At 38.5% G+C, this 22,990-nt stretch overlaps 1 protein-coding gene across 1 annotated transcript; it reads left to right on the top strand.

The window, feature by feature from the left end:
- Nucleotides 1-9,535: 9,535 nt before the first annotated feature.
- On the top strand, nucleotides 9,536-22,845 carry cnn1b (calponin 1, basic, smooth muscle, b). The gene is made up of 7 exons (XM_061065333.1): nucleotides 9,536-9,808; nucleotides 17,955-18,076; nucleotides 18,167-18,233; nucleotides 19,381-19,518; nucleotides 19,793-19,909; nucleotides 20,299-20,445; nucleotides 20,997-22,845. The coding sequence occupies exons 1-7, from the start codon at nucleotides 9,749-9,751 to the stop codon at nucleotides 21,237-21,239; spliced, it is 894 nt and encodes a 297-aa protein (XP_060921316.1). The 5' UTR covers nucleotides 9,536-9,748; the 3' UTR covers nucleotides 21,240-22,845.
- The last annotated feature ends 145 nt before the right edge of the window (nucleotides 22,846-22,990 follow it).

Below are 22,990 nucleotides of genomic sequence, written 5' to 3'. Positions count from 1 at the left end.
TACGTAGACGACTTAAGTTTGCGAAAGTTGATAATGACTTCTAAGCAGCTTGTTAACAAGTGCTCTCAACACCTACCTCATCCAGAGTGGTCATGGACCTGTCCCTGCCTGGGAGTAAGAGGCCAAGATTAAGATGTGTGAAAAGACTGTAGGCATTCACAATTACAATATAGTGCTGGTTTCCTCTCCCTATAGACAGACAGACGGACACAAAGGCAGACACAGACGTCCAGTGTACCAGGACATCACAGAGACTAACTTCACACTCATCACAAACACACAAAAATGATTTAACAATATGAAAAATGACCACAGCAACGATGAACATCAACACGGCAGCACTTTGTGTGAGCTGCTGTGACCCAAAACAGAGCGTCCAGCAGCTTAAAACCTCCATGAACAGCACAGCATGTTGACACATCTGTGTATCACTGCACCATGATCTGCAGTCCTGTCTCTTAATATGACTGTTCATGGACAAATAAAAATACACACAAAAACATGTTTACATTCTTTTTACTTTTTTTTATATTTGACTAAGTTAACTGTATTCATATTTTTAGAGCAAAGTTATATTTTCAATATGTATTTTTAAGGTAAACACCAACTGTTTGTATGTATGTAAGCTTATGTAATACTGCACAGCTCTGTTTCTTTAACATTTCATTTCTAGTATTTTATTGTACTTTTTTAATTTTTATTTTATTTTATTTAACCTTTATTTAACCAGGAAAAAGTCTCATTGAGATTAAAAATCTCTTTTACAAGAGCGTCCTGGCCAAGACAGGCAGCAGCACAATTACAGGGTTTCAGACATAAAACACTTAACAACAATGAACATAAATACAGGAATCACAAAAAGAACCATTCATCAGAATCTGTCATAAGTCATCAGCAACAAAGCGATCAAAAGGGGAAATACGAGTTAGCTAAAACATCTACAGTCAGATATTTCTGCCTCCAGATCATTAAGACGACCTTTAAAAACATTCAAGGAAACCAGCTCCCGAAGATTTAAAGTATTTTGCAACCGATTCCAAGAAGAGGGAGCAGCATACTTGAACATCCTTTTTCCTAATTCGGTACAGGCTTTAGGGATGGTTAGAAGGTATAAATCCTGCGAGCGAAGATGGTAACTTCCATTACTTTTTTGAAGTATGTAGCTCTGTAGGTAGGATGGAAGCAGACGAGAATACCCTTGTAAATAAGAATATGCCAGTGATTTAGTCTACATGCAGAAAAGGCAGTCCAACCAACCCGAGCATACAAGGAGCATTGGGGAGTAAGGGCTTTTAGATTAATGATAAACCTCAGTGCCCCATGGTAGACAGTATCCAGCGCATGTAGGCTTTGCGAGGATGCGTGCATGTAAATAGCATCGCCATAGTCTATCACAGACATAAAAGTGGCAGCAACAAGTGTTTTTTTGGCCTTAAATGAAAAGCAGGACTTATTTCTAAAATAAAATCCTAATTTTAACTAATTTTAATGAGAGAGAATCATCAATCACAAATCCCAGATATCTGTATTGAGATACAGACTCAATTTCAAAGCCCTGAAAGGTGGTGATAGCAGGAAGGTTCAGTGGCTTTGATTTGGAGTTCGAGAACATCATGAGTTTCGTTTTACCAGCATTTAGCACAAGTTTTAAGTCACACAAGGTACGTTGTACAGTATTAAAAGCAAGTTGTAGCTGACAAAGGGCCTGGTTTGGTGTAGGTGCAGAGCAGTATATCACAGTGTCATCAGCATAAAAGTGGAAATTTGCATTAATAACATTTTGATCAAGACTATTGATATATAAAATGAAGAGTAGTGGTCCCAGGACTGATCCCTGGGGCACGCCTTTGGATACTACAAGGGAGCTAGAAGTGATGCCTTCTGCCTGCACGCACTGAGATCTTCCAGAAAGGTAGCTTTCAAACCAGCAGACCGCTTTGTCTGATAGTCCTATGCTACTAAGTCTTTGCTTTAGTATTGCATGATCCACAGTATCAAAAGCCTTTGATAAATCAATAAAAAGTGCTGCACAGTGGTGTTTGTTGTCTAAAAATTCTATAAAATCATTGACCACTTTTAAGGCCGTTGTAGTTGTGCTGTGTTTTTTCCTAAAACCAGACTGAAAGTCAGATATTGTTTGATAGCAGGAAATATTTCAGTTGTTCACTCACAATGGACTCCAGAACCTTAACCAGGACCGACAATTTGGAGATGGGTCTATAATTATTTAAGACTGTAGGGTCCCCCCCTTTCAACAAGGGAAGAACAAATGCAGATTTCCATATAAGAGGAATTTTGTTTGTGTCCAGGGAGAGATTAAAAAGATGTGTCAAAGGTGGTGCGATAAAATCAGCTGCCAACTTTAAAAAGTAAGGTTCTAAGTTGTCAGGACCTGCAGATTTTTTTGTGTCGAGGAGTTTGAGGGCTTTGAGCACTTCTGAGACTGTAATGACTTGAAAACTGAAGGATTGACTACCTGTAACATGACAGTCAGAAAAAAACAGTAGGGGAATTTATATGCCTATTGCTAAAAGAGTCAAACAAGGACCCAGAGGTTATAAAATGTTCATTAAAGACACCGAGCATTTTGGACTTATCGGTGACTTTAAGTGAGTCCTTAACAATGCATGGAGGAAGCTCAATTCCATTTTTATTTCCAGCCAGGGATTTAATTGTCTTCTAGAATTTCAAGGGATTGTTTAGGTTGCTTGAGGTTTCTGTGAGGAAATGATCAGCTTTGGCTTTCCTAATTGCAACTGTGAGAGCATTGCGCATCTGCCTGTAAAGCAGCCAGTCCGAATCCAGACCTGATCTCCTGGCTTTTGCCCATGCTATATTTCGCTCATGAAGTGAGTTAGATAACTCTGGAGTGAACCAAACATTATTTCGGCCTTTAACTCTGTACTTTCTGAGGGGAGCATTTTTGTGAAACCATCATAAAAGAATTTCCATGCACTTTCAACATCAGGAATATGATGCATTTTCTGCCTGTCAAAATTAAACAAGTCATGAAAAAACCCTTGTTCATTAAAATGTTTCATGTCACGCTTTATAATCATTTGTGCTTCATTTTCACTTTCGCTTTGGCAATGTAAACATATTTTTCCTATGCCAATAAAGTCCCTTTGAATTGAAACATGACACAAATACATGTATAAAGCATGGAACAGTTACTCCAAAACGGAGGGCAGCAAGGTGCAGATGGAGAAGACAATGAAATGGCATTACTGACTAATTGAGATTTATGTGAAATTAAACACTTTTTATGATCATTCTGATCCGCTTTCTGCAGAACACTAACACAACCAGAGCTTCAGAGTTAAAGTTATACATGAAGTGGCAGACAAAATGAAGAAACTATTTAAAGTATAGCATTATAAATGGAATGATTTAACGCGTGCATGCTAGTATGAGTACTAGGAAGATCAGTAATGTCATTCAAAGTTGAGGTTTATAAATAGAGCTGGAAGGTCTTGAATGAAATCGGTGCCTGTAAAAATATATAAACTGAAAAATTATGTGAGTTGAGGTGTCAGCTGAAAGGAAGCTGCAGTAAATTGTGATAGAATAGTGAGAGCTTTGGAGCTTGAAGAGCCAAAGTTTGATTTTGATCATCCTTTTGATGAAAGCAGAACTTCAGACCTGGAAATGGTTAAAATTTTGATCAAGTTTAAGCATTGCAAAGATAATCGTAGGTTTATATATGTGGTGAAAGTACTTTAAGAGTACAAAATGAGTATAGCAAATTTACATTTGACAAGAAAGTGCAGAAGACAGTTTTTGCATATAATTGTAGTTAAAGTGTGTGATATGAAAGTAGGTGAACTGTTTAATAATTGAAAACAAGTTCAAGTGCCACACTGAAATGTTAAAGGTGAAAGTAGCTTTGATGTCATTGAAAACATATATTATTTTCCTTAAATTTGAACTGTCAGAATTAGAAGTTTGAAAAGACAATACAGTTTGAAAAAATACAGAAATACATCAGTTACAGGACAAAAAGGTGACAAATATGAGCTTGTATCACTGAAGGCGAGCGCACACACAAAGTTTTGATTGAACAGGTCTGAGGTGAAGCTTGTGTTTTGTTAATAAATCCTGGTTTGTTTGAAGCTTCCTGTCCTACTGTAGCTACAGGTTGAAATGATGATGCCATGAACTCAGCCTTCAGAACTCCTCTGTGAGTTGCGTAGGCTCTTGAGAACTTATACCATAAATAGCCAGGCGTAGTGGAGAGAGGAGAGGGGTGGATGTGTCGAGGCAGAGAGAGAGGCTTAATGTAGAAATGTCCTTCTGAGTTTCTGAAACTTCACTAATCTCTGTCTACATCTCCTCCCCTTCTCTGCTCTCTGTGTGTTTGAATCTTACCTCCTAAACAGTTTCAGTCTTGAAACACTCTTTCTACACCCTGTCAAATTTCATTACTCAGGATTTGTCCTTAACCTCAGCTCTCCTGCCATCCAACATTTCTCGTCTGCTGATTTATCCCTTCGCTGTGAAATACTTTCTCTAATGTGTCATGTGAGTACAGTATTTCTCAGTCTAGTCAAACAGTTAAACTGCTCCTTTGTTTGGATTAATGGGTTCTAATGTGAAACAAGCTCATACTAAAACATACTCTAATAAAACACCATAAGGTAACTTATATTGCACATTCACACAGACCTTCTCACTTCATTTGTACACAACTGTGACACGTTTTCTATCTTTTCCTCAAAGCCCCTGGAAGATGGAGTCCACATAGCCTTCTAACCAGTGGTGTAGTGGTACCTAAAGGAGTGGGTATTCTCTGACTTTTTCCCCAAAATAGTGTCCCGTCCAGCACAGGATAAACGTCCTCAGTTATAAACAGTGACATGTAACACTACACTTGTATATGTAGGCCACCTAAACAATGGTGCCGTTTGCATTTTCACATTAACACTTACTGTAACTTCCACCGCTTAACGGAGTCGGGATTGTTATGAGATTAACATAAACCACAGAAGAGGAGCAGATTCTGTCATTTTTCATTAACTGTCCAACAGGCTATAGGCTGAGACAACTACCTTTTTGAGTATTTTTTTTCCTTTCTCCTAAACAGTGTTGGGAGTAATGTATAACAAAGCAATGCACTACTGTACTTGGATTACTGTTTTTTTGTAACAAGTTATATGACACATTGGTTTCGCAATTCAAGTAATCTGTTATTTAATGACACGCTTTTAAATAAGCAATCTCACTTTAAAATGTGTGTTCTCTGTTCCTTTTGTTGCCACAAAAAAAGAGAACGCATTCTAGTCAATTAGATGATTATTTTAGAGACAGATTAGGACGAGTCATCTACTGAATATTGTAAATCAGAGGGGGTTTAGAAGTGAGTGTACCATATGGAGACTCAAAAATACGTGCGTATACTCTGTAAACCTGCATATACCCTGCTCTACATCACTGCTTCTAACTGATTTAGGGTTTATGAACTTCATAGAGGGCTATACATACTGTTGTTTATGTTACTGTAAAGACTGTCTGTGAAGAATGTCTTGAAATGAGTTGCTGATGCTCAAAGGAAAACAGTAAGCTGAAGATTGTAAGTTCTGCATTACGCACAAGGCGTAACTTTTCTTGCTATTTATTTTTTTTTAGATGTCAATTGTTCCTGCACCTAAACTAAAGTTGTAACAGAAACTAGGAAAAATACAGATGATGGGAAAATACAATTCAGAAAAATTCATATTATAACACCCATAATGTAAGAGCCTAATTTACAGCACTGAAAATGTTTAGTTACAGCAACTAGCTTAAAGCTCTGCCAGCTATTAATTCACTCATTTGTATTTAAGCAAACAAAACCCAATGTATCCTCCATCCACCTCTAACATTTAAAAGGCTAAAAAAATAATGTCCAAGGCAACAAAGTCAAAGGTCATTTTGGGGTCTGAGAAGAAGTAGTCTGTAGCCCAACACACTTAAGTAGCTCTGTGGGAAATTGCTTAAATGCTTGTGTTTTTTAACAACCAGGAGGGGGCAGTATCATAAACAAAACGTAACTAAAGAAACTAAACTGTTCAAACCATTTCTATAAAGATGGACAACAAACCTCCTCATGCTTATGTTGTACAAAAGTGAAGCCAAATGTCCCTCCCCTGATGGGCACTGACATCACAAACCATTGTCAACAAAGCTGTCAATCACGATACCATAACTAATCAAATCTAAACACTGAAATCTGAACACTTGTATTTAAATCAACATGAGAATAACTAACTTTAATTACAGGAACTTCATTTGAGTAGACTTTATTTGAGTTGTATTTTGACCCATGTCCTATCTGTTAAAATTGAGGAGTTGAGCTTTATGGCCAAACTTTTTGCTTTCTTACTTTTGGCAATGAACTGCTCCGGCTGACAAAGCACCAATTGTAACATGTCGTTGTTGCGTTATGTCAATGACTTCATGATCAGCCATGCCCACTGTGTCTCTATGGCCAGTGGGTCATTCGGCTGCGTGTGTGCTTTTGTCTTGATGTCGAGCAACTTTAGTGAATCCTTCTGTGGAAGGAGTGTTGTGTTTGATTGAGGCCTTACTGTTCTCGTTGTATTTTGCCTGTTAGTTTTGACATTTATTTAAGATTAGATTTGTTTCTATTTTGTTTGTTTTGTGGATGAAGCTTGTTTTGTGTTGCTCCTTTTTCTTTAGTTTGTTAATAAATCTTTTAAAACTTTGCTTATATTTTGTTCCTCCTTCTTTCCCCTGGGTTTTATCGTATTGTTACTCCCCTCACCCCTTAGCCATTTTGGGGAACGTAATAATTTGGGTTAAATGGTTAAAGTAGCAAAATTAGCTGTTGATTAATATTTCATTAAATAATAAGAAATTCATCAAATAATAAGAAATGTAATTTTCACTCTGGTTTTGTGGATGGGTAATGAGACTATCAACTCCAATATCGCATGCATTTTCACACCATCAAGATATTTTGAGGTGCTTTTATTGAGGAATATTAAAAGCTTCCATATATGACATTTTGCGACATCATAAATGTACCCAGAAGAAGCCTTTTAGCACAAATGTCACATGAACTCAGGGTAAGCATAAACAGCACGGCCAACCGCACAGAAAATATCTGACTGTAGTCTGTTATTTTTAGAGTGAGGGATTTCTCTTTCACAAGACATTACATCTCTCTCCCTCTCCCAGTCGCTTCAAGCCCTTCCCTTTTCGCATCATGCCCAAATAAAGTGTCCAAATTCCACGTGTCTCTCTGTGAAATGTTTATGTGACCCTTGCTTAGTATGTGTGTGTGTGTGTGTGTGTATGTGTGTGTGTGTGTGTGTGTTTGTGTGAGCGCGCGTGTGTGCGCTCATGTGCGTGCGTGTGTATGACGAGTATGTCTCTGTGCTTGAGCCAGATTTTGAATGAGAAACTGTAGATTTAAAATGAACAAGCTGCACCTATCCAACAACATCAACAACAGAACAAAAACCTTTTAATCTTCTATATTTACTTACAGACGGTGTAAAACGTATGAATTAAACACACAGCAACAAAAATTACTCAAGCTGATGTGCTCAACAAAAATACAAAATATGATTGAGTGCAAGAAAACCCAAGTGATGAGTCATGCAAAGTGTTGAACACTTCCATTGTTCTAGGTTTAAAATAATTTAAAGTTTGAAACTGCAAGTTGAGTCCTTTTCTTTCCAATCCAACTGGTTTGCCCTGTAGAACAATTGGGTCTAAACGTTTTGCCTTGAAAATCTAAGAAAAGCTGAGCCCCCCACCCCGATCCCACACGGAAATAAGTTATGCATAGCTATCAAAAATGAACATCCATTTAAATTGTATCACTGATAAATGTCTCTTTTCTGCTATAAGCCCAACATGTTAACATGTTTTCTTTTTTAAATAATGGACAAGCCTGCACACAAATGTTCAAAATACCTTAATGTAAACTATCCAGTGGTGTGTTATTATGATTTTAAATCTAATATTGACAACCTCAGAGCAAACAAAGCCCCCCACCCCTGAAAAAACTTTTGGCTGTTGTCAGATGTATCTGTCATATAACAAATTGTCACATATGTAGCTGTAAAACACACGTGGTTGAAATATCAAATCCAAGATGCGGCCTACTACATCATGAACATCATTCTCCCGCTTCAGCTCATTCATCAAAATCTAAATTGATTGTTTGGGGTGTGTTTTGATACTGTAGGCTGAACTTAAACCAGAATCTGAACTCCTGAAACTGAGGGGAAAATATCCAAATTGCTACCGAAAGTTAAAGTGAGTCATATTTTTCACCTGTTTCTATGAATCCAGGATTACAGTGAAACATCACAGCTGCAGCATGCTAACGCAACTTGGTGAAAGTAATAGTCTGTCACGCATACCATTGCTTTGAAGTTATTATTTTCAGCTGTGTGTGTTGTGTGTGTAAAAATCATTCTCTGGGCTATTGTCCTATAAGCCCTGTGAACACAGGGTAACAAGTGTATGTCCAGTAATCTTGCATGCTATCTTTCATCCATCCCTGGCTTTTCAGAATGTTCCTCTTTGGATCCATCAGCATGCCTGCCACACAAAGAGGGGGCATTTGGTGAACCATGCATGCTGTCCAGAGAGCTGCCTTTTCTGTCCCCCTCTGACTCTCGCTGCACAAGCCCCCTTTGCTGCATTCCTTTCCTTGTCATCCATCGGCCTTCTGAGGGTGGGGGGGTGAGGTAAGAGGCAGTATACGCACTAAAGTAATACAGTAGGACCTCCTCACTGTTTCCCATCGGGGCACTCCAGAGTATAGCTTGTCAATATATACGATGCACAGCAGATGAAAGGCCGCTCTTTCATGATATGATCAACATTCAAACATATAGCCTAGTGGTTACACGCCATTCTCTCACATCTTATATTAATACACTGTTAGCCTGACGTGTGTGATTTGATTAAATAAACGGCAATATCAGACTAAAAAATGTGAATGACACTAATAGCATCACATTTATTTTACAGACCTTCATTGTCTCCAGAGAATAAAGCCTGCTGATTTTAGGGATGCTTTGGGTTTTTAGTTTTAAAACATTTTAAATGATGATGATGAGGATGATGATGATGATGTTGTTGTTGTTGTTTATAATGTTATTGTTTTTGTAGTTCATCATAAATGTAGTATTTTGAGTTGTTTTTTTAAATTATATATTCCGCTGGTCTTTTATCCTCTGAATAATAGAAACAAACGTTTTCTCTTTAGATTGCTGTAGTCTAAAATTAATTGTTTTTTAAGTTAAAAAATTGAACATCTTTATTATTTTCATCTCATGTTGAATGCTTATGATGAAAAATGAAATTCAGCTGAACATGACAATGACATAACTTACAAAAAAAAACACAAAAAAAAAAACCCGACTGGCCTGAATGTGGAAAAAGTGACACTGATTACATCTAATACCGGAGCGATGACATCACTCCCCTCGATGCGGAGGCTGTGTTCTGATTGGACGGCGGCTCCGGCAAATCAGAGAGCACACACATGGGAAGAGTTTAAAAAAGAATCAGAAAAGTGTCGGAAGGTTGTTCTAAAGCCACACCATCAGGTTCGAGCGCTATTGCAATAATTGAGAGGAAAAAAAACACAGAAGGAATTGACGGGGATTTGTGTGTGTGTGTGTGTGTGTGCGCTTCATCTGCCTCGAACGGAGAGCTGTAACAATTTTCTCCATTTTTAAAGCCCTCCTCAGCAGCTCCACTGTAAATAGACCAAAAAAGCAGGATGTCAACGCATTTCAGGAGCGGCCCAGCCTTCGGACTATCTGCAGAGGTCAAGAGTAAGGTAGGTTTGCATTCATTTGTGCTGGTTAAAAGGGAATTAGTTGATGTGGCTGCTTTATTGTTTACTCAGGCTATGTCAAGGGTCAAGGGAGGCTAGTCAGCATGTTGACATTTGCTTTGAATACTATTTGAATATTTTAACCCCTTTACAATCAACGTAACAATTGAGTTACTTTTAATGGAAGTGCTAGTGAGTCAAGTGGTTGTTGATATGATACAGCTGTTCCTTATATGGAGAAGGTATGGGGTGTTGCTGGAAAGATCTGGGTAAGGCCTACCTTACCTACCTGAGTAACATGTAGGACTAACAAACTGATCACCAGTGTGTTGCATGGCTCTGACTGTCATCACACATGGCATACTGTTTTATTTTTCCTTGTTAACGTTGAGGTATCAAACAGGTTTTGAATGTGTTACGCAGCTATGTGACTTCAGGTTTTGTGCCTCAGAAACAGATGTGTAATGTAACAAAGAGTAAGGTCTTCAACCTGCTCTCTTGTAAAGTGTCTTGAAATAGCAATTTGTTATGAACTGGCACAATGCAAATAGAGATTGCTTGATCGATCGAGATGTGGCGACGACACACTCATGACTTCTGATCGTGAGAGAAGTGAATGAAAATGAGTCCTTAAAGTGACTCAAGTCATTTTGAGAAATGAAAATCAGAATGTTATGAGAGTTTGTGTTGTACTGCACATGTTCCAGTGTCTTCTTTATTGATCCCCTTGTCAGTAGTAAACCAACACTGGTGAAAACACGAGATATGTTACTATTCTGTGAGTTTGTGAGGACAAGAGGCATATGAAGGTCGTTTTTCTTTTCAAATAAGGCTTAGCCTAATGTTTTATTTGTATATTTAAGGTGCCCACAACATAAATTCCACATTTGGTTGCAGTATAAGATGTAAAAAAAAAAAAACATAATGTGATCTTTTGCTTTGATTTGTTAATGCTACAGAGACAAGGTCTATACTGTTCAAATGAATCACTTTCTTGGTTTTAGGATACATGCACTCGTCATGCATTGACTGCTTGCTTTGACAGTAGCTGTTAACATTTTGCACAGTACTTACGAGTGCCCAACCAGAATGGATTTTTGGGGCAATTACAGGATTTGTGGGGCCGATGCCGATATCGATATTTGGGAGAAAAAAAATCTAATGCTGATATCCTTCTTAGATTTATGAAGCCTGTAGAGATAGATAGATATAAATGTACACATGTATTGTGTTGATCCCTCAATTACAGTTATGAAACACTTGTGGGAAAGAGTACAACTAAGACAACGATGGTAACTGAACTGGAGAGTAGCTGCGCATACAGTACGTGCATCACCGCTTGGCTCTCTTTTGGAGAGTGATAATGCGTGTGGTAATCCATACAGCACACTCTGCTGGTAAAGGAAAACTGTATAGTATGATGCAATGAAACTCAAATTAAATGCTATATGACTGCTCAATAAATTTAGTCAAATTTGTGCATATCTGCGGTAAAACTAGCCGATAACCATAACCACAGGATAAGCCAATATCGGCCGATGTTATCTGCTGGCCGATAAATTGGTCGGGCTCTAGGATTTACATCCACCCTTTTATTAAGCTGACATAATGAGTGAAGATGCGGCTCTAAGTTTATTTATTTATAAAAAATAGCAACATTGGCACGATTAGAAATCCTCAGATATTTCTTCACTTACATAAATAAGTTAAAAGTAGTTGTAGCTGGTGGCGCAGTGGTTAGTGCGCGACCCATTTATGGAGATTATAGTCTTCAAAGCGGGCGGCCCAGGTTCAAATCCCGCCTGTGGCTCCCTTCCCGCATGTCATTCCCCACTCTCTCTCTCTCTCTCCCTGATCTCTTATCTCTCCATTGAAGGACAAAAAGCCCAAAAATAAATCTTTAAAAGTAGTTGTAGCAGTTCAGAAATATGTCAGATAAGGCCCTGCATTCTGTAAGTATGAGTGAAGTATTATCAGCTGTTTGAACAAATTAAGTGGAATGCTTTCTCATGGTATTTGACTCAAACAAAATGTATGAAGCAACATTTGGTGTCGCTCTGAGTCGAACTGTAGCGACCTTTTAACTACTTCACATATTGTTGTCAGATTTTCTGTAGTGCATAATAATCCAGTAAGAATATTGTGATGATTTGTTCATACATTAAATAATAACCATTTAAGTATTGCAGTACTCAGGATACAATATTTATCTCTGATGTGTAGAAATGCAGATATTGCATAAGTAGGAGTTTTTACAATATCACTTTCTAAACATTTAATTGTCACCATCCTGACAGGGAGTCTCAAAAGTACAGTGACTGTCAAATCATTTAGTCCCGAAAAATGTTTCACTCTTTGCTGCTCATGAGAGAAGTGACTGTGTGCAGTGGGATGAGTCAGAGCTGCTGACAGTCTGAAAGGTCAGCCTGTGACTTTTTCCAGATCATCATCATCATCATCATCGTCGTCATCATCATCATCATTGTCCTAGAGGGGTGTTGCCTCTCCCCTGAATAGTGACATCTCTCATTAGAGCTTTGATCTCTCACTGAGGTGCACTGCGCTCTATGACACTAAACATTCCTTTCATTACTGCTATTCAGCAGTCTGCAGGAGCTTAGGTTTGGAATATTGCCGATAGTCAGGCTGTGTTTTTGCTATCTGTGGATTGTCTTATTGATTATGTATACAAGGATTTGTAGAAAATAAGGTATATTTCCTGTAGATTAGAACAAATATCTTTTTTTATTTGCGCCATAGGGCTTCATGGGTCATGCAGGGATGGTTACGTTCCAGCAGCTTCATGGGTTATGCAGGGATGGTTACGTTCCAGCACCATGATCTTGGAGAACAGCAGAGATGCAGCACAAAGACTGACAGGTTCATGAGCATTGTCTTATGGCCTTTTAAGGAGTTACTGGGCTCTGCCTGTGAACTTGAGAAAGTGTCCTTGTTCTAAACAGTTTACATCAGAGTCACCGGCGACAAAACAGCGTCCTGAGTGAACGCAGGTCGACAGGAGATGGATGGTGGAGAGAAAAACATGCCGGCAGCTCCCACAGTGGATGCATGTCACACTGCATAAGGACAGCAACTCCCTCTATCCCACCTACCAAGCCCAACACAGTTTCAGGCTGGTCAACATGAGTCCGGTTCTTCTCAAGGTTTCTGCCTCTAAAAAGGCAGTTTTTTTCTTGCCACTCTAACTTTGCTTATTTTTGCTTCGTGCTCATGATGGATTAATGTTGGGTCTGTGTAAATAGTATAATATAGTTTTTTTTTACCTGCTCTTGTGCAGGGGTTGGAATCACCAGAGGCCTCACAATACAATATCACGATACTTGAGCCACGATACGATATCACAACTTGAGCCACGATACGATATCACGATACTTGAGCCACGATACGATATCACGATACTTGAGCCACGATACGATATCACAACTTGAGCCACGATACGATATCACAACTTGAGCCACGATACGATATCACGATACTTGAGCCACGATACGATATCACGACTTGAGCCACGATACAATATCACGATACTTGAGCCACGATACGATATCATGACTTGAGCCACGATACAATAACACAATACTTGAGCCACGATGCGATATCACGATACTTGAGCCACGATACGATATCACGATACGATATCACAATGCTTGAGCCACGATGCAATATCACGATACTTGAGCCACGATGCGATATCACGATACTTGAGCCACGATACGATATCACGATACGATATCACAATGCTTGAGCCACGATGCAATATCACGATACTTGAGCCATGATGCGATACTTGGGCCACGATACGATATCACGATACGATATCACGATACGATATCACGATACGATATCACGATACGATATCACGATACGATATCACAATGCTTGAGCCACGATGCGATACGATATCATGATACTTGAGCCACGATACGATATCATTGCGATTTAAAAAAAATTTTGATATACTAAGAATTGCGATACAATATATTGCAATTTTTAAACTTTTTTTAACTGCATATTATGTCCACTAAATTAAAGGAAGAATGTGCAACTTTTTTATCCAGTAGATGTCGCCCTTTAGCACGAGCATGAAACCAAAACAACTCGAGCTGCATTGTTGTTAGCATGCTAATGCTAGCGATCTTTATTATGCTCGTATCTTAACACTGCATGTAAATTTACCTGAAATTACCGTGATCTAAAAACGCTTACGTGACATTCAAATAAGCAGTGAGTACAGTATGTTATTCTTCTTTTCTCTAGTCCATCAATTAAACAACTTTTATACATGAGGGGAGGAGTCAGCCGGCCGTCCCGTCCATGTAAACACGATGTAGGTATGGCTTGGAAAACATCACAGACAGTGGGACTCGGGTGTCACACTCATTGTAGACAGTCATGACTCACAGAGTTATTTACAGAGGATATACTGGATTTCTGCTACATTTATGTGTAAAATGTCGCATATTCAGCCTTTAAACTAAATCAAGAACTGTTTTGTCAAATAAGAAAAAGATTCTCAGTCAGTTCGTCTCACTTCATTCTTTTTAATTCTACACAATGGGAGTCCAGCCCACAAACTGACCGACTGTGATGAAAGTAAAACCCTGTGAAAGGCTGCATGAAATTCACAATCTGAACTGTTGGTATTTCAGTCTTATGGAACTTGAACATGAATTTGTAACAATGCAATCTGTTCAAATTTAATTGTGCAACCCCTTCAGTAATTAAAAATTAAACATGCGTATTTGCTATTAATATAATAAAAATATCTAAACTTGCCGGCTATGCGACAATATAATATCGCCACACTAAATATCGCGATACTATGCTGTATCAATTTGTTCCTCCACTTCTACTGTTTTGTAAAGTGTCGTGAGATAACATTTGTTGTGAATTGGTGTTGTACAAATGAAGACTGACATAATTCATTTGCAAGCTTTCAATCAATCAAAGAACCATTTCATTGTTTGTGTAAGCTTTCTATTATCACTTGTCAGCATGTGTTTTTGTTCTCTGTTGACTAACCCCACATGGTAATATGCAGTGTTGCAAATGACCTGATGAGGATTCTGCATATTGACTAATTCCTAAAGTGGGACTATGTTAATTTTAACAGAAGAAAGTACAAGCACATTAAGAAGAATTTTAATTTCAGATGAAAACAGCGGTATGTTTAATACTCTCGGGGAGTTGTCTGCCACTGCAAAATAACTTTTCTCTGCACTGATACACTATGCAGTAGCATTTGCTTTAATCATGTGAGAGCTACTTGACTATGCACACCCTGTCAGCACCTGCGTCCCCTCAGACTAAGCTGTTTTCTTCTTTTTTAGATCCTTGCTTGTGTTGTACTTACTCTCAGATCTTGCTTTGGTCTTAAGCATCTGCTTAATACATTTAAGAATTGTAGAATTGCTACATTTCAGAAAAGGTCACATTCTTGTGACCAGGTATTCTTGTACGAATGCAAAAGTTCTGGAGTAAAGTAGTATTTCCATGGAAATATTGTCCATTTACTTTTTCCTTATATACTGTTTTCAGAGTCAATCATTGTACTGTACAACCTTTACATTTGACAGATTATATAAGATAAAAAACGTTTCTAATCCTAACTTTAAAACACAACAGTGTCTGGATGAGGGCCATCATGTGCTAACAGTCCAACTAAAGAGACCTCTCCAAACATCTGACATTGTTTTAGCTCAGTGCTGTATGATGGGGGGCCAAAGAAGGTGAAATCAATCGATAAATCACAAGAATACAAAGATAAAATAAGACATTAAAGCCTAATACATTATAAAAAAAGATATAGTTGCATAGAAACATTTATTTATTTATGACTATACCACCAAGCATGACTACTATGTCTTTAGATTTATCCGTGGCCCTTTGCAGGGGTCTCTTCCCTTATAGATAGGAAACCACTCAGCTAGAAGTCCAACAAGTAATGCTGCCTACACCTTAAATGAATCAGTATAAGACAAGATATTTCATAAAATATCAGTCACAGGGCCTTTGTTTGTAAAAAAAAAAAAAAAAAATGTTTGATTGTTATTTTGCTTGCACTTTTTTATTGTAACTATTTGGAAAATAAATAATACAGTATACTTCATTAGCAAAAGATTCTGCCCACTTCAGTCTAATGTTGTCTATTATTACCAGTATTTTCTGGTGGTTAATGTATGTGAGTTTTAGCTAGATAATGCTTTGAAAGTCAGTTGACTGACATTTGTACCCACGGAGACTGCTATTTAAAAATATTCTTGCATTAAATTAAAGATCCTCCTTCACAAATGGCCATTTTATAGCTTTTGATGGTGAGTGCTAAGGACAATTTTATTGAAGTTTTATGGCAAGTAACAGTAATACTACACAGTACGTCAGTCTACATAAAACTTCACACCCTCTGAAAACTCAGAACACTTTCAGCTCTAACCGTGATCCTGAACTCTACAATGTGAAAATGAACACAACTTGCTCAGCCTCTGAGCTTAACTACGTCAAGTGGAAGCTGGGCTTGTCGATCTTGGCCCATCTTTATCAGACGTGTTTTGCCTGAATAGTCTACCCTCTGTAAAAGGGCAGATTCTGGAAAACCAGGGGGAGAGAGAGGCAAAGAAAGTAATTTAGAAATATGAGCTGGACCAATGAGGGGGTGGAGGGTGGGGGGGCAGGACAGTCAGAGGGAGGAGTGTCTTTTAGAGCTGTTTCTCCCAAGTTTGGTGTGATGGACTGGGAGCTACGCTTTCCCCGCTACTTTGAAATATGTGTTTGTATTGGCTACTGATCCCAGACTGTGAAGACTTTATCTGCAGAACATTATGGAAAAGTGGCAGTGCGTGTGTTCAAGGGGGGAGCAGACCTAAAACCCCATGCCGGAATTCAAAGTATTAAGGGCAAAGTGTGTGTGCCAATAAGGAAATACAAGGAGAGAAGAGAGAAGCCAAGTGTGTTTCTGCATGCAGGAATGTCCATTGTTTTTTTAATTTAAGAAATGTCTTCCTGTTCTCTTCATAGCCCTCATCTCAAATACTTTTTTTTATTATACAGGAAGACTTTCTAAGACAGAACGGTTATGAGAAAAGAACTGGTGAAATCAAACTTATAGTAGTAGCTGATGACCTAACATCAGGCACGGAACAAACATTAAATGAAGAAGAGACATATGTATGTGCATGTACCTCCAAGTTTGAGTGCTGTGTATTCTGTTTTACATTACGTTGTCATGTTCTACTGTTATTATACCATCTGTCGTTATTCTTACTGTATTTTTCTGTTCACATCTAAAGGGGTAATAATGTACTTTATGGGTTGACTATTTTAACTACTTATTAAAGGATATTCTTCATATGTTGTGTGGTATGGTGTATGCTTTACAGCCGATTATTCAGTTTATGTGAATGTCTTTCTACTACAGTATTTCTTTGGCAGTCTTTTTGTCTTTGCAGGACAGGTACATTAGCTTGACGTGAAAAACAAATATAGAGAGTACATTTATAAAATGTTCTTTTAGTTCTGAATAATAAAAATGAACTTTTAATTAACCCTTTCTTTAAGGAAATGAGTATATTTTCCTTTGACACATTTCAAACTGGGAGTGGAATTTATACTTCCCTAGACCTTGGTAACAGTTCCACTTTTTTTTCCCGGCATTGACCGTAGTGAAGACGAACGGGCGAAACAGACCTGAGGAAGAGAATATGATTACTGACGATGTAACCAAGCATAGTTTACATGATGTTTTTAATCACAGCAGCACATAAAGCAGCGGTCTCTGACAACATCCGGTGTTTCCACGGCAACAATAAACATTCTGTCTGTCATGGCAGCTCTGTAATGTCGGCAGCCACGACAAGACAAATATAAAAATATAAAATTTCAGAAAATTGTAGGTAATGTAAGTAAATACGTGTGTATATATATATATATATATATAACATAGGTTAAGTCAATTTAGATATTTTAATGTAAAATCATAACATTCTACATATTGTACGTTTAAATAACATAGGATATCTACAGGTCTTCTGTTAAAATTTGTTTTTCATGCTTCTTATGAATTTTGTCTTCAATCTGCGAGGCTATGCTTTCCAATCTTATGTTTGACCTCCGACCTCTGCTCCCACTTCAGCTTGCGGGGAAGTACGACCCCCAGAAGGAAGAGGAGCTGAGGCTGTGGATCGAGGATGTGACTGGGAAAAGGATCGGGGACGGCTTCATGGAGAGTCTGAAGGACGGTGTCCTGTTGTGCGAGTGAGTCGATGGACACGAAGAGGAATTTCGTTGGACAGAAACATTTTGAAATATTGAATTATCTGAAATGTTGTGTCTGTTTCTTTGTAGGCTCATTAATGTTCTCCAGCCAGGTTCAGTGAGAAAGGTCAACAACTCGGGTCAAAACTGGCACCAGGTAATAAACAAGCTCTTTGGAAAGAAAATATCCAAAGCCCTGATAGCCTGGATATGTAGGTCTTTTTTTCAGAGCATGTGAAACTTTGTTTTATCAACGGTTGGGTTTGACAATACAGGGCTTATTAACACCCCATGAAGCAGCTGACATATCTAATGAAGCCCAGCTCTTGACTTGTATTATCATTTTTACAGGGCTAACAAAGCCCTTTTTTACAGTTTACTCAATAACTACATAATATTTACCTTGCCCTTACACCATATCATTTTCCCTGCTGGGAGTGGTGGCGGTGCCTTAACGGACCAGATGCCACTGGTAAGAAGAACCAACCTGGAATCGTCAGGAATTGTTGGGTATTTTTTAGGATGTGTTTTAATTTACATTTACAGTAAGGCAGCACAGTTGGAAACATATGTGTAATATTTGGAGAGGTCACCAGCGACTGATGCTTAAAACATTAGTGCATAAAATGACAGCTGGTCTGAAATCAGTATTCCATACCCTCATTGTGCATATAGTGATGCTCAACACTTGACATTTAAAGTATAACAAGCTAGAAGCCTGGTTGATATGGGGACCTTATGATTGGGGGCCTCACCAACTACGGTTTTACAACTTTGTGTGGTAGACCCTTATATTAAGCAAAACTGGTTCCTAATTTTCAGTAATAGTGAGCTAACTGGTCTTAATGGTAGCTTGGTGTATCCTGTACAGACCAGTAGGTTTGGGGTTCGATCCCAGCGCCTGCAGTCACATTCCAGAGTGTCCTTGGGCAAGAAACTGAACCCCAAATTTCTCCAGCTACTATGTCACTGCAGTGTGATTGCTTGTGTATCGAATGGTGCTGATTGGCAATTGGTCATTGTTTCATAGCATTTAACCAATACTATCGTTGTGTGAATGGGACATGAACTGTAAAAGCGCTTTGAGCCGTCAAAAGACTGGGAATTCGCTTTACAAGCCATTTTCCCGTTGACGGGTATTGCCTATCTTCTGACTACTTGCTCTTGTCAAGTGAGTAAAAAGGTCGATAGAAATAGCTGATTTCAATGCGAAACACAAGATACTCCTCGGGCTGTATGAAGGATGAATGACAAATAGATGAACTTCTCAGTGAGTTTCTCCCTCCGTCTGTTTGCTTCCTCAGCTGGAAAACATTGGGAATTTTGTTCGTGCCATAACAGAGTACGGCCTGAGGGCAAACGACATCTTTGAGGCCAACGATCTATTTGAGAATGTCAACCACACTCAGGTCCAAAGCACACTCATCGCTCTGGCTGGAATGGTGAGGGCAGATTCTCACACACACACGCACACACACTTTAATGAATTGTTCTTAATTAGAGAATCAGGTGCATTCAACAAAGAATCTTTAAATCATGTACTGACAATACTGTGAAGTACTTGTTATGTATACCCATGTTGCAGCCATCAGCTGTCCTGTGTGAGGTTTTTTATGTTTTTGTTACATGGACTAATACGACAATATGGGTATGAAAAATACACTATTATCACCCCCCCTTTCACCTTTTTTTCTGTGCCTATACTCCCTCTCTTAGGCCAAGTCCAAAGGGTTCCACTCCAAGTACGACCTGGGTGTGAGGTACGCCGAAAAACAGGAGCGTCGCTTCGCTCCAGAGAAGCTCAGGGAGGGACGTAACATCATAGGCCTGCAGGTCAGGGCACAAAAAAATATTTACCTATGTAATCTTCTTCATGTAATTATGCTTGCATATCGAAGAAATATGTTTTGTTGACACTTCCCTGTGGATTTCTATTAGGCCTCCTGCTTGACTCATGCTGAATGAAATTTCTCTCTGTCATTCATACAGCTCAACCAGCAGCTACTGTGTTTCTTTATGTAACCTTTATTTAACCAAGAGTCTTCCCAGTAAGGAGTTGTCTCACTTGTTAAGGGGTAGATAGATAGGGAGACAGAAATAGCTGCATTCAATCTGAAACACATGAAACCCCTTGGGCTGTGTGTAGGATGCCAAACAGATTTCCCAAACTATCCCAGGTGTGCCGTTTCACTTATTTAACTCGCTCTTTGCTCTATTTCTAGATGGGCACCAACAAGCTTGCCAGCCAGAAGGGCATGACCTCGTACGGCACACGACGCCATCTGTACGATGCCAAGATGGCCATGGACAACCCAGTAGACCAATCCACTATCAGCCTACAGATGGGCACCAATAAGGGAGCCAGCCAAGTGAGGAGACACTTTACTTTAAAATGACGGGTTTACTCAGTTTCACTCAAGAAAAGCTCCGATCTAAAGATGCATCACATATTAATATGTATGAATTGATGGAGGTGATTACTATAAAAACACAGTATGGATGGTGTTATTCTGTACTTTCTTGCTGCTAACAAATCTAATGAACAAAAAAAAAAAAACAATGCCTTTAACACACAGAATGCAGACAGCGAACTCTGAACCAGAGAAACGATGCATGCTTAAAAACTAACTGGGTGATTGAAATTTAAAGCGTCTGCCACACAGAAACATAGAATTACATTTCCGTTCCAAAGCGGGAACATGTCCTTTTGGGCAACACATGGCCTGCTGATGGATTGGGATACAAAAAAGGAACCAGATACTTACTCTGTATTCAAAAATTCTTCCTCATAAGATCAGTCAATTGTTGGTTTTGGAGTGGGCATAGGTTTGTTTATATTAGCCTTTTCTCTGATTTCAATTATACGTTTACCTGTAGAATAAGAATTCATAAACCCTTCATGATGCTTTCTGTCCTCCAGGCTGGCATGACAGCCCCAGGGACCAGGAGGCATATCTTTGACAAGAAGTTGGAGCTGGAGAACTGTGACACTACCACCATTTCTCTGCAGATGGGCACCAACAAAGTGGCCTCTCAGCAGGGCATGACCACTTACGGCCTGCCCCGCCAGGTCTTTGACAACAAGTACTGCACCAACCCCACTGAGACCTTCTATGACAACGGAAGTGAGGTGGAGTTTGATGGCTACCAGTACTCTGACTAAGACAACACGGATTGCCAAAAGACAACCAACCACAACTGTGTTTGTGACGAGCAAACCTTCCAGACTCTTATTTAACACTGTTTTACGACTTTGATGTTAACATACCCCAGCTTTTTCTAATCATGCTCCTAACAATTTATGGCTTGTCTTTACAAAACTAAAAGGAAAAAAAGTGTTTCACATTACCTCAAAGATTTGATGCAGTGGCCTACTTCTGTATACCATTGCTCTGAAGAATGTTATGACTGCTTAAAATAGCCGAACACTCCACTACATTTCCTTTACTATGTATGAGTTGTTTTTTTACAGCTTTTTATACCTGCAATAGTTTTTTAACAGCCTCACCTCTCTACCCTCCTCATCCAGCCTAAACACTGATAAAACAGAATTCAAAAGTTCCTTAAATGGATGCAATAGTGGGTTGGTATTATTGAACTTTGGCCCAGTTGGAACTGAGTCCATGTCCACATTGGAGCTCCACAGGCCCTACGATTTCAGTTTCTGGTCCATAGAGTGACCCAGGCAGACAATGCAGGAGGACATGTAGCGTTTAATGGACATGGCTTTGTTTTGCAATAACAAATGTGTCGTGTTCACAAGCTACAAAATGATTCATCACATCACTTTACTGGGCTAGTTTTCATCGCTTTGTGTGCTGAACAACTCTTTGTTTTAAATTAAGTTTTTTAGAAAAAGTCCTTTCAGACGATGCTTTTATAAAGAGTAAATATTGGTTTTAACTTTGTCCCCAATAGTTTTCTGTCCTGATGCCTTTGATACTTTAGGAAATATTTACCCGTTCCCGTTTAGCAAACTTTGCCTTTTGTCCTTCCCCCCCTTTTTTTTTTTAAAGTTAACAAAATAGGAATGTTACTAAGTAAATTAACTCAGATATCGTGTTCACAATTCTGAAATAATAATTTACTTGACAGCACTGTTATTCAGATGGTAACTCTTAATTCTGCCAACTTACTTACATAGTACAAGATAAAGTTTATAGAACACATTTTAACATTGTTATAAGTTAAGATATATGATAGTGTTACAACGAACAGGATGTTTTTGCAATAAGTATTCATACTTTTCATAATTCAAATATATTCTGCAAATACTTTACTTAAGCTTAATATCCATCCACTGTACGTAGATGGCAGTATTAAAGTAGACCCTTACACCAATAATTGCTTAGTGAATCATACCAAAAACAAGGTGAGATTCTTGTTTTGGAACGTCTGTGTCAAACTTTTAACCCACCGAATGTCTTGAATGTAATGTAATGATAAATTCAGAGGCCTTATTTGTTGTGACAGGATTCATTTTCAACACATTGGAAGGCAGAATTTAACAATTTCAAAGTTACAAACAGATGGAGAATCACGCGTTTCTTTGTAAAGCATACAGAGTAACTGTCTCTGAATTACTGTCATAAGCTTGTTTGTGATAATGTGACTAACTGACCTGTTACTTGGAGCTCACCTACTGTTCATTTTTATTTAGCAACAAAGGCTTTCCAGCAATGATTAAGGATTAGTACCGGTGTGCCATCTAGTGAGGTAAACGTGCATGTACATTAACTGTTTGGTCAATAAAGAAAACATCTAAAGTTTTTATTCTCTTAAATATAAAGAAATTATTATATTTTAAAGTTTTTATTTATAATTTCTTCCCTTTGATTTAAATAATGTCCTCTATGTTGAGTAACTGTTTGGTAACATTTCACCTTGATGTGTTGGCATTGTTTCAACAGTGTT

The sequence above is a fragment of the Labrus mixtus genome, chromosome 20 (assembly GCF_963584025.1).
Source record: "Labrus mixtus chromosome 20, fLabMix1.1, whole genome shotgun sequence".
NCBI lineage: Eukaryota > Metazoa > Chordata > Actinopteri > Labriformes > Labridae > Labrus > Labrus mixtus.
Note: the sequence above shows the minus strand (reverse complement) of the source record. Positions and strands in the feature narration are given on the sequence as shown.